This window comes from Dendrobium catenatum, unplaced genomic scaffold (genome assembly GCF_001605985.2).
Source record: "Dendrobium catenatum unplaced genomic scaffold, ASM160598v2 fragScaff_scaffold_156, whole genome shotgun sequence".
NCBI lineage: Eukaryota > Viridiplantae > Streptophyta > Magnoliopsida > Asparagales > Orchidaceae > Dendrobium > Dendrobium catenatum.
This window is the reverse complement of record NW_021318618.1, coordinates 8,650,310-8,663,077: the sequence shown is the minus strand read 5'-3', so window position 1 is coordinate 8,663,077 and position 12,768 is coordinate 8,650,310. Positions and strand designations below refer to the sequence as shown.

Below are 12,768 nucleotides of genomic sequence, written 5' to 3'. Positions count from 1 at the left end.
GGTAATAAGAATAATACCCCAAAAACATGCATTTCAATAGTTACACTAAACAAGTAAGAAGTTCTGGCTATCATGGTGTTTTTCAGTGTTAGTAAACCATTTACCCGGTAAATAGAGTCTTCCTCAGCATAGAAATGATCTTTTTATAACTTTCAATCAGTGTATCACGTGAATTAGTAGAGGATAACATCAAACCATAGTATTTAAACGAAAGCTCGTTGACCCTGTTGCGGATCTATGGCTCATGATTTTGATGATAGCAAACATTTCTTATTTCTCTACGATTGTCTTATGTGCTAACGTTTTAGGTCCACACGATCAGACTGCAATTTAGAAACAGCTCAAGATTGGGTAGATTAGGTCTGTGTCAGTTTGTAATCTTTTTTCCTTTCTTGAGTCTATTGTATTGGGTGTGGGACCTGTTGTTTTGTATCATAGAAGTTTACCTATTTTTCCCTTTAGGATTTATATTTTTGGTAATATCGGCCGGGACGATATTTATATCGTCCTGGACGATATGTTCAAAATCAGAAACCCTAATTAGGGCATCTCATTAAGGCAACCGTCATAAACAGATTGGCCTGAACGATACTTGTATCGGCCAGGACGATATTCTCAATTCAGAAAGAAATCAGTCGCCATAATCAGTTTAGGTATTCTTTATTTTAGGAAATCGGCCAGGACGATATTCACATCTTCTAGGACGATCTAACTCAATTATGCCTAAATTGATCTGGTATTATTTGGAAAGAATTAATGGTTGATTGATACGATCATATCGGCCAGGACGATCTTATGATCGGCCAGGACTATGTCCTGTACGATTGACATCGGCCAGCATCAAATCAGGGCGATGATCAGGACGATTTAAATGGGTTTTAAACTAATCGTCCAGGACGATCGTGATATCGGCCAGGACGATGTAACCAATTTTCTTCTGATCGTCCCAAATCGTCCCAGGCCGTTGAGCTGAATTTGAACTAATCGGCCAGGACGATATGCCTATCGTTCTGGACGATAATGTCGGCAACTTGCATTAATGAGCTCGTTTTGAGAGCTTCTATTTAAGCTTTGGCAAGGCACTTTGTAAGTGTCTTTGGCAGCCATTGTAGCTTCGTTCTTGTGGGGGAAAACTAGAAGAGAGAGCTTGAAAGGGAGAGAGGAAAGGGTGGAGTTTGAGAGGGAGAAGATCCTGTGAGGGGGAGGAACTCAAGGGAGTGTGGTGGGGGATCCACACTGTTGCTCCGGCGAACTCGCACCTTAGTACCATCGGATTCAAGGCTTATCTCGAGGTAAGTTCACCAAAGAAGAAGATCTCTTTGGTGTCAAAGGACCCGGCGACTCCACCGCACCGGGGAAGGTGGAAGTGATTTTGTAAGGGCTTCTCCGCCTAGCTGTGGGGGCTAAAGGAGAGACACTTTTGTAGTGCAATACTTGGAGGGTGCCTCCAAGGAGTGGACGTAGGTCAAGGTTTGACCGAACCACTATAAATCCGGTGTGTTCTTTTCTTATTATCGCTTCTGTATTTATTTTTCTTCCGCACTTTTTTCTGTGGTGATTTTGTTTTGAGTTTTAACTTTAGTTTTAAAGTTATCCAATTCACCTATCTCTTTGTTAGCCTTGGGCCAGTTCACATAGGGCCTAACATCCCTAACAAACTTTCAGACCCACTATCATGTATAGGTCAATCAGTCTCCAACCAACGGGTCAACCAAATCCTTATTTGTTTGTTTCACACACACATATTATTATCATAATACTATAACAGTAATAGCGACAAGCTATTACTTAAGCACATATTTACATTCATTTTCAATGATTGTAACAAATAATGTATAATTGAACTTATTTAAGAAGATGTCAAAATATCATAACGGTATACAACAAAGAATCCTATTAAGCAAAAATGCACATTTTTAAAAATTTACTAAAATATGAGAAAGTATGTAAAATGATGTTTTAAGATTTTTATTGTATTACACTACTATTTTTAGATGCCAAAAAAATTTTCTAGGTATACAAAAATTATTGTATCTTCAAAATTACGTGATAAAAAATCACTAATAAATACTCAAAATGCTCTCACAATCATGATCTCTATAACATACAAAAAGTTACGCGGTGAAAGTTTTACCAATACAAAATTATTCACGTTTTTTTTAATGAAAACACAAATTTGAACAGAAAATTATCAAAAATACAAAATCTTTGAAATCAGAAATAGGGTGAAGGTTCTTTACAACGAGACGAGTAATTATCCTAATAGGATTGACGAAAAAATCGCATCGCGGTCTCCAAATCTCAATTTTCTTTTTCTCTCTTATACTTTTTCTCTTAATTCCCTTAAACCTTCTCTATTATCCGAAATCAATGGGATAAAAGGAATTTTAATGAAAAGCTTAAGTGGGTTAAGATATTTTAATAGTATAATAATATAATACTTAATGTAATATTTAAGTTAATTAATTCTTTAGTAGAAAATTCAAATAAATCATTTTAGAACTTCAAAAATTTCAGAAAAATATCTATAAAATAAATTATTTTATTTAAAAAATATCAATGAAATCGGTTTGCAAAACAGACACCTTACGGTCTCGAAATCCTCAGTTGTACCGACAGGTATAAATTTCTTAAGGACTTTCATCAGTGCCAAAAAATTACGAAAAAATTCATGTAAATAAAATATTACAATCAAAATACTATGGGAAAGACGGATTGCGATTTAAAATTATAATGACTCCAGAAAAAAATTGACAGTCAAAATATGGGTTATTACAATCTACCCGCCTTAAGAAAATATCGTCTCTGACATTTCCCTTAAGAATTTGGGCACAAAAACTGAGATAAACCAAATCCGTCCAATCAAAACTCAAATCAAATTAAAACTCATCAAAAATCATACAGTCATGCAATTCATTCTATGACATGTCATTCAATTATATATGCAAACTAATACACCTTAATCTACCCAACTCTCAATCACATCATATATCTCTGGTAATAATCAATTCTTTCAATAACTATACTTTGATACCAATTGTGATGCCCCATAATCTATATTGGAAGAATTATTCTTTTAATCTTTTAATAATCAACAACTAGAGCTACCTAATATCATCTATCAGTAATAAAAAATAAAACATATTTTATAATTTAAAACATCAATGTACTCATCTATATTCATTAATATTTTATACGTGAAAAGGCTTTTCGATGACCCGGTTAGGAAAGTTGAGGTATTAAATTTGATTTATATTAAGAAAGGTAGATGTATACCTAAAAAGACTTGGTTAGAAAATATTAGAAATGATATTTCTTTATTAGATTTAAATGAGAATTTAACTTTTAATATGACACAATGGCGAAAAAAAGATTCATATAGCTGACCCCACGTAGTGGGACAAAGACTTGATGTTGTTGTTGTTGAATTTAAACTTTAAAACAAATAAACATAGCTGCTACCAACGTCCAACATATAAGAATACCTCATCCACGAACTTCTTTTCATTTCATCATCATCATCAAAATGTCAGTATAAAACTTAACTATAGTGCATGGCTACAAAATCGAGATCAGAGCAACATATAACAAAAGCTAGTCATGACTATACAAAAATCAAAAAGAAAAATACTTATACAGACTTATCAGATCTTGAATTGATAGTCAACATACTTCTTCTCTTTCCAAAACCTTGAAAACATGAAACAAAATATTTGAGCTACACCGCTTAGTAGACCACATTTAAACTGATATAAATTTTAAAATCATTTAATTTATAGAATATATAGCTGAATTTTAAAAGGTATTTCATAATAATCATTTTCTTGAAAAAAAAAAAGTTCTTCCAGTTATTAGAAAATTTAACTCGTAGTATAGAGAAGTAAATAAACAAACACTTTATAATTTTCTAACAAAGTAACATAATTCCATCTTATAATTCCAAATAAATTCGACCTTGTGCCACGATGCTCTTCAACAAACACACAATGTTGTCTCAATCGCGGGGCGTCGGAGTGCTGAATTAAAAGCAGATTTTCTTGAGAGACATGTTGGGGCGTTGCCAAACCTTACGTTGCGGCGCCCCAAAGGAAAAAAATTAAATTTCACAAACATGCAAATAGACTCTCAAGAAATATTCGAAAACACATACAAATTCTCACATGTATACAAAACACTCTCAAGCACATTCATACGAGTTCAAAATACAAATATTCAAGCAATTAACTCTTTCAAATCCGGTTGAAACAAGTTGAACTAAATGCTAAATCTAGAGGTGTCACACAACATGTGTCCAAAACAGTCTATAGTATGAGCCATTTAAATCAATATATTCTTTTAGATGTAGTATTTCCAGTAACCCTTGGATCCCTTTAAATAAATGGTAAAATTAAGTATTTTTTAATCTTTTAACTGAAATAGATTTTAAACATCTTGAGCACCTGTTACATATTGTCTCTACATATTAACAAATTTAAAACCAACCAGCATCACGATATTTTTGTACATTGTAGGCCATAGAAGATGGCATATCATAATCCAGATTATTTCTCAAGGCAACTGTTGACATATTCCTTCCAATATAGCACAATTTCAGGTTGCTTATTCGATAGAGCACAAACAATTTGAAAAAGAAAAGTGAAGAGATTCTAGAACTTATTGATAAGTGGGTAAATTACTATAAAGTTCATGTAAAAAACTTCAATCACTAAAAACTCAGTAATGAAAGCCCCACAATTCTGTATCGAGTTCCGAAGCACTAGTCTTTGAATTTCATAAAATGATTTTAATCAGTATTCAATATCTTCTGAGTCTAACCCTATATTTTCTATTTGACGAATATGGTCTATTCAAACCAATCTTTTCCTAAACCATATATTCTCCAATATAATTAAACCAATTCCCAATTCATGGAGTTAATTTTCGGCCATTAATTTCAAAAGTTACAATAAAACATTTAGAAATCCTGAATGGAGAAGGGGACACATAATTGATGACAAGCAAAAAAAGATAGATAGAGAACCAAAATTGTCAAATGGAAGAATTATAGCATAGAATTTCTCCCACAATCAAGAAAATGGATACATCTACTTCCTTATTCTACTTTATTTATTGCCTGCAGCTTCAGAAGGAGTTCTTGTAGTCATCTGGTCAACCGCATGAACTGTACTCTGAAGTTCTTCCCAGATCGCTTTATACACCATTCTCTGCCTATTAACAGCAGATTGTCCCTGAAATGCCTCTGAAACTACATCAATGCTGCAAAATCAGAGAAATCTTATAATTACTTTTATAATTAATTAAATCAGCAGTTGAAATGAAGTGACAACTCAATATAAACGCAATCTTTCGGACTTATTTCTTTGGTCATCTTTGAATGATTCAGGCTGGATCTTCAATAGAAGCCGGTGCATGTATAAAAGTGTAAATATAATCCAGGTTTAATAGTAAAATTAATAAAATTAGGTGAATGCGTTTATATCAACAAACTCTATATAAAAAAACTGAATAAAATTTCAAGACCAACATCGACTGGTCACCAAAAACCAGATATCAACAAACACAGTGAATTTGAAATGAATAAGGAGCCAGGGGATATATATATAACCATGTCATGTACACTAATATATGTTTCTTTAATCCATCGACATAGCTACTACCCAGATTTCAATCATAAAACAGAAACATTTAAATGGAAATTACCTTGGATTAAACGTAAATGTAATTGCAACCTTAAGATGTTAGTAAATCAAAATGGCATCTCTATTGTTAAATAGAACGTGCTAAATAAGATGTGAACCAATCAAATAACCTCCTATAGGGCGGGTAAAAAGCATTGGTTAGGTTCCATCCATTGTGACCTAGATATAGACCCAAGTTATGATGTGCCAAGATTCTATAATAATGAAACATTTTGGAGTTCATAATTACATTGGCCCGACGCACACATAAAACAATGTAGAACACGTCATCCAAGTGTTTAAATAAAAAAATAAAATAGATGTTTGATACGTGTGTCTTGAATAATAAATTTTAATCTTAAAACAAATTACATAAATAACTTAAGCCAATCAATTTCTTTTATTTTAAAATACATTACATCCAACTGTTTAAGGCCTACCATTCACATTCAAAAATTCGTATGTTACTTCACCTATTGCATGTTTATACATTTGTTATAGGTTAATATAGAATGATAATCATACATGCATAAAAATAATAAGTATATTTTAAATGCTTATAATATTGATGCCAAAGTGGACGTCTATAAAAGGTCATGTCATATGAAATAGGTTGACAGATTATAATGATCTATGAGCGACAAAAGTTTGTTTTGAGATGAGTTTGAATATGAACTAAAAGGAGGTTTCTGACTCTCAAAAATTACCCTGTTGGAGCAATCCAATCTTTAATGGGTTCGTGTGATAATTGCTATGTCTGAGCAAATCAATTGTGATAATGGGCCGATGGGCTAGATAATGACAATATGATATCTACATGTGTCAAATTCTGGATAGATATTATACGATACTTCAAAATCTATTATAAGAAAAAGAATAAAAGATGGAAGACCAAAAAGTAATTTGATAACACAAAATGGAAGAAAAAAAAGTAGTTTTGTACTAGCATCTAAGTAGCATAGTGCATTGAATGATTGTACACTAGACGATTGTATTTCATTCCCTGCACGCCTTTATGCTTATTGCGTATGTCATTTAGATATTCATTTACAAAATCACTTATTAATTTGATGTCTAATGTATCTGTTTATATCTAGTGTTATTGATACTCATACCAGTTAAAAGTATAGCATGTAGATTACTCCCCTTTTCATGTATTTTGAATTATAAATTTAAATTATTTCTCCTACTGAGCATTCTATCCCTTCACATATTACTATAAGTATTATTTCATGGAAGACAGAAAAAAATTTGGTCATAGCATGGTGACCAAGCCTGAGCCTTCATGTAAGTGTTTTAATTTAAAGGTTTGGGTATATCAAAGAAGAAGAATGTATATTATGTAGATTAAAAACTTATAGTATGTGTTAATTATCTATTAAATTCATTAGAAGCTCTATAGATCATTTTCTATTAATGAGTATAATAAATTTGTTGAATGATTATAAAAAGAGTAGTGTTTGTTTTGTGACAATCAAGTCAAACATATTTTCTATCCACTCAATCTTGTTTGCTAAGAGACTAGATCACTAGATGTGTTGGTGGGAAATATGTTTGGTTGAGTTGCGCACCTCTGCCACGTCTCATGTTTGACTGCAAGAGGTCAAATTGGGTGTGACACTAATGCCGAGATTAATATTAACCAACAGTTTACGTTCATATCACATATCACAAAAGTATATTGCATACCTTTCAAAGCATTTTCAAAAAAAAAAAGAAAAAAAAAAGTTTGAGGGCTTGATGATTTTTAGTTGCTCCACAAATGAGCTTTCCTCTCATTGTTCTGGTGCTTCCTAAAAATGTAGTTTACAATCATAACTTGATACTATTGTTTCTAGCAAAATGTGTGGCTATCCCAGAGGTGTGGAGAAGGAGAAGATGAGGAAAGTTAAAGAGTATTGTTTAGTAATAAGAAAATTAATGAAGAAGATGACTATAGAAGGAAGACCTTTTTTTTTCATTCAATTATAGAAGGAAGACTTAATAGATAAAGTAGAGGGATTTGTTAAAAGTATGAGGGAGAGTAAGCACCTATGTAACAAATAAAAGACTAAAACGACTGTATAAACACCATTATACATTATTCTTTTCAAAAGTTTTTTTCATCCCCTCTATGCAATTTTTTTCTACCTCTCCACTACGGCAAAATATGAATTTTCTAGGCTTCATATTAGCAACACAACTGTGAAGGTTAAAGCTACTTAGACTATTTGAAGTTATTATGTGCCCTTATTCTAAAAGGCTGTAGATACATTTTACCAATTCCATATAAATTATGGGACGATATTAGTATAGATTTTATGTTAAGTCTACCAAGAACACTAGCGCTAGAAGGATTTCAAAAAATGACGCATTTTATATGAGATCATAAAATTGATAATACATCTTATCTTGCTAAGCTATATTTTAATAAGGTGATTAAATTACACGATTACTTAAAACAATTGTTTCTAATGGGGATATAAAATTTATGAGTTGCTTTTGAAAACTCATTAGAGGAAAAGAGAATACGACTTTATTTTTTAATAATGTATCACCCATAAATTGGTGGTGAGACTAAGGTAGCAATTAGAATCTTGAGGGAACATTTATGTGTCCAGCAACAGATTATTCATCTAGTTGGAATTTGATATTATCTATAGTTGAATTTGCATACAATTCATCTACTAATGGATCCATTGGCAAAAGTTTGTTTAGGATTATCATATGATCTCAATCTCAAAAACCTATAGATCTTATCAATCTTGCTACAGAGTCTAATCCTTTTGCATAAGAGAATTGGTGAAATACTGGCGATGAATTATGACAATAAAAAGCTTTGCGATAAAAGTGAAGTGAGTTTAAATTCAAAAAGGGCTTCAAACAAGAATTTTTAAGAAATTAAAAGCAAGAAAGATAGAATCATTTAAACTTTTATAATACATTATAACTAATGCCAACACTGCCACTGCCAAGTCCCAAGTCCTGGAAGAGAAAAGTGGAGGGTTGCGTTAGGTAGTCGACAACGAGCATAAAACTTGTCAAATAATCATAACATGAATCCTTTAATACATTGTGTTAATGCTAGGGCGTTCCCTGGAAGCGAAGTATTGCATGTACTGAATACAATAATAAGTGTGCAAGGGCCGTTGCATCGGTGCCCAAGTGCAGTGTAAAATAGGCTAAGGTTCCCACATCATGGACAAATGTGGACAAAGAAGCTAGTCCATGAAACTATAATTCGGATTGGATCTTGGAATGTAGGTTCTCTTACAGGCAAATTACCGGAATTAATTGATATTACGATTCATATGAAGATAAATATTTTATACATTCAGGAAATCAAATGGGTTTGATAGAAGGCTAAGGAGATTGATAGTTTAGGATTTAAACTTTGGTATTCTAATAGAAGTCGTATAAGAAATGGTGTATGTGTGATTATAGATAAGAGTTTGAATGATAGTATTATAAAAAATGATAGAACAGGAGACAGAATTATTGCTTTGAATATTATTGTTGATGCTAAGATTATTAATATTATAAATGCTTATGCACCTCACGTAGGTTTGGATATATGTTGAAAATTAAAATTTTAGAACGACTTAGAAGAATTAATTCAAAAGATTCCTCTTGAAGAAATAGTTTTTATAGGAGAAGATTTAAATAGATATGTTGGTAGAGATGTAGAGAATTTTAAAAATATTCATGGTGGCTATGGGTTTGGAGTGACTAATGAATGTGATAAGATTATATTAGATTTCGCTCTAGCTTATAATTTTATAATTGCTAATACCATATTTAAGAAAAGAGATGAGCATCTCATCACTTATAAGAATGGATATTGTAAAATTCAGATTAATTATTTCTTATAAGAAAAATAGATTGTTAGATTGCAAACACTGTAAAGTTAATCCGAGTGAGAGTTTACGTACTTATTAGTTTTAGATTTTAAGATGAAGGGGTATAATATGAAAAATTTAGTAAAACGTTGTTCTAAGATTAGATGGTGACTTTTAAAAAATACAAACAAAAATATTTTTTAAAGTAGGATTCGAGATCTTAAGATTTTATCTGTGCATGAGGAAGCGAATATTATGTGAGATAAAGTAGTTAGTAATATTAAGAATGTTGCAATGTGCTTGGAGTTTCAATAGGAAAAGCTCCTAATAATAATAATAGTTGGTAGTTGAATCAAAATGTGCAAGAAAAAATAAGAAACTTTGTTATAATAATTGATTTAGATGTAAAAACTATGAAAATTGAGAAATATATAAAGTTGTCCGTAAGGAGGAGTCTAAAAAAGTAATATGCAATGCAAAGATTTTAGCTTTTGATGATTTATATAATAGATTAGATACTAAAGATGGCGAAAGGTATATGTATAAGCTAGCTCAACAAAGAGATATGAGCAATAAGGATTTAGTTTAAGTGAAGTGCATTAAAGATGAAGATCAAAAAGTGTTTTTTTATAAGAGGATGTTCAACAAAGGTGGATGAGATACTGCTAAGCTTTTCAATGAAGATTGTGATAATACAATTGACTTTAGTTACTTTAGCACTCTAAATGAAAATAAAGATTTTTATTTTATCGACGTGTTAATAAAACTCAAGTTATAGAGGCTCTAAATAAAATGAAGTGTGGAAAAACTAGAGGGACTGATGATATTCCAATAGAGGTGTGGAAATGCTGAGATGAAGAAATTTTTGACTTACTAAACTTCTTAATATTATTTTGAAGACTAAAAAGATGTCAGATGAGTGGAGAATGAGTGTGTTGATTCATATTTTTAAGAATAAAGGTGATGCACAAGATTGTGCGAATTATAGATGAATTAAGTTAATGTGCCATACTTTAAAATTATGGGAGAGAGTTATGGAGTATAGGTTGTTGTGCGATAATAATATTTCTCAAAATCTATTTAGATTCATGTCGGGTAGGCCTACTATAGAAGCTATACATTTATTGAGAGGTTTGATACAAAAGTATATAGAGAATAAGAATGATCTACATATGATATTTACTGATTTAGAGAAAGCGTATGATAAAGTTCCAAGAGAAGTGCTATGGAGAGTTCTAGAAAAGGAAGAGGTTAATAATGCTTATATTCAAGTCATTAATGCAAGAGTTGTTTCTTGTGTTCAAACACAATGCGATTTTACCAAATATTTTTCTATTGCAGTTGGATTACATCAAGGATCAACCTTAGGCCCATATCTTCTTGCTTTAGTCATGAATGTTCTTACTAGACATTTGCAAGAGATTGTACTCAAGCGTATGTTTTTTGCTGATGATATTCTTCTTGTTTATAAGACTATAAAGGGAGTTAAAGGTAAACTCAAATTATGGAGGTCAACCTTAGAGTCTAAAGGTTTTCGTTTGAGTAGATCTAAAAACAAATACATGGAGAGTAACTTTAGTAGTAATAGATCTAATGGGGGGTTTGTGACTTTGAGCGATCAAGTCATTAATAAGTGTACTCGTTTTAGATATCTTGGGTTAATTGTTCAGAGTGATGGTGAAATAGATTGAGATATTATTAGTAGAATTCAAGTTGGATGGTTGAAGTGGAGAGGAATGATTTAGGTTTGTTGTGTGATAGAAAAGTACCACTCAATCTTAAGGGAAAATTTTATAAGATGATAGTGAGACCTACAATTCATTATGGCGCAGAATGTTGGCCATTAAAATAGAAGCATAATATTAAGTTAAGTGTTGCTGAGATGAGGATGCTCAGGCCGATGAGTGGGCTTACTCTTAGAGACAGGATACGAAACGAGCATATCCAAGAAAAGGTTGAAGTAGTTTCAGTAACAAATAAGATTAGAGAGAGTCGCCTTAGATGGTTTAGTCATATAAAATGTCTGCCTTCTGATGACCCTATTAGGAAAGTAGATATATCAAAAAAATAAAAAATAAAAATAAATCTATTAGATTTGACCTATGTTAAGAAAGGTAGAGGTAGACCTAAAAAGATTTTGTTAGAAAATAATAGAAATGACATTTCTTTATTAGATTTAAATGCGAATGTGACTCTTAACAGGACACAATGGAGAAAAAGGATTCATGTAGCTGACCCCACATAGTGGGATAAAGGCTTGATGTTATTGTTGTTGTATTAGAACTAATGCCCATAAATTAAAATTTTTATAAAATAATGATATTAATGTAACTTTTTAAGTGCTTGATTTTATCTTATTTCATGGATTTGAAATCAATTCTCTAAACTCTTATCTCATTCCACCACCTTTAAATCCATATCCAATCATCTATTAGATACTTCTCTACAACTTATTCTTGAGGTTACTCTAGAAGAATAACTTTTGTCCACTGCTAAAGGTGGATTTTTAACACTGCCGTTGCCAGGTCCCAAGTCCTGGATGAGAAAAATGGAGGGTTGTGTTAGGTAGTCGACAGCAAGCGTAAAACTTATCGAACAATAATGACATGAATCATTTAAAAAATTGTGTTAATGCTAGGGCATCTCCTGGAAGCGGCACGCTGTATGGCCTGAATACAGTAACAAGTGTGCAAGGGCCGCTGCACCGGCGCCCGGGTGCAGTGTTAAATAGGCAAGGGTTCCCACATCAAGGACGGATGTGGGCAAAGAAGCTAGTCCATGAAACTAAAATTATGATAGGAACTTAGAATATAGGTTCCCTTACAGAAAAATTAATGGAATTAATAGATATTATGATTCATAGGAAGTTAAATATTTTGTGCATTCAAGAAACTAAATGGGTTGGAAAGAAGGCTAAGGAAATTGATAGTTTAGGATTTAAACTTTGGTATTCGGGTAGGAGTCGTACTAGAAATGGTATAGGTGTTATTATAGATAAGAGTTTAAAGGATAATGTTATAAAAATTAATAGAATTGGAGATAGAATTATAGCTTTAAAGATTGTTATTGATGATAAGATTGTTAATATTATAAGTGCTTATGCTCCTCAAGTAGGTTTGGATATGAGTTCTAAATTAAATGTTTGGAATGACTTTGAAGAATTAATACAAAATATACCTCTTGAAGAAAGAGTTTTTATTAGAGGAGATTTAAATGGACATGTTGGTAGAGAGGTAGATGATTTTAAAAGCATTCATGGTGGCCATAGATTT

The 12,768-nt window shown here is 31.9% G+C and overlaps 1 protein-coding gene across 1 annotated transcript in view; it reads right to left on the bottom strand.

Annotated features, from left to right (window-relative positions):
• Positions 1–4,885: 4,885 nt before the first annotated feature.
• Positions 4,886–12,768, bottom strand: part of LOC110096925 — a 30,996-nt gene continuing 23,113 nt past the window's right edge. Inside the window, exon 3 of the mRNA XM_020823109.2 lies at positions 4,886–5,256. Within this exon, the coding sequence (XP_020678768.1) occupies positions 5,103–5,256 (154 nt within the window). The 3' untranslated portion in view covers positions 4,886–5,102. The remainder of the gene's footprint in view (positions 5,257–12,768) is intronic.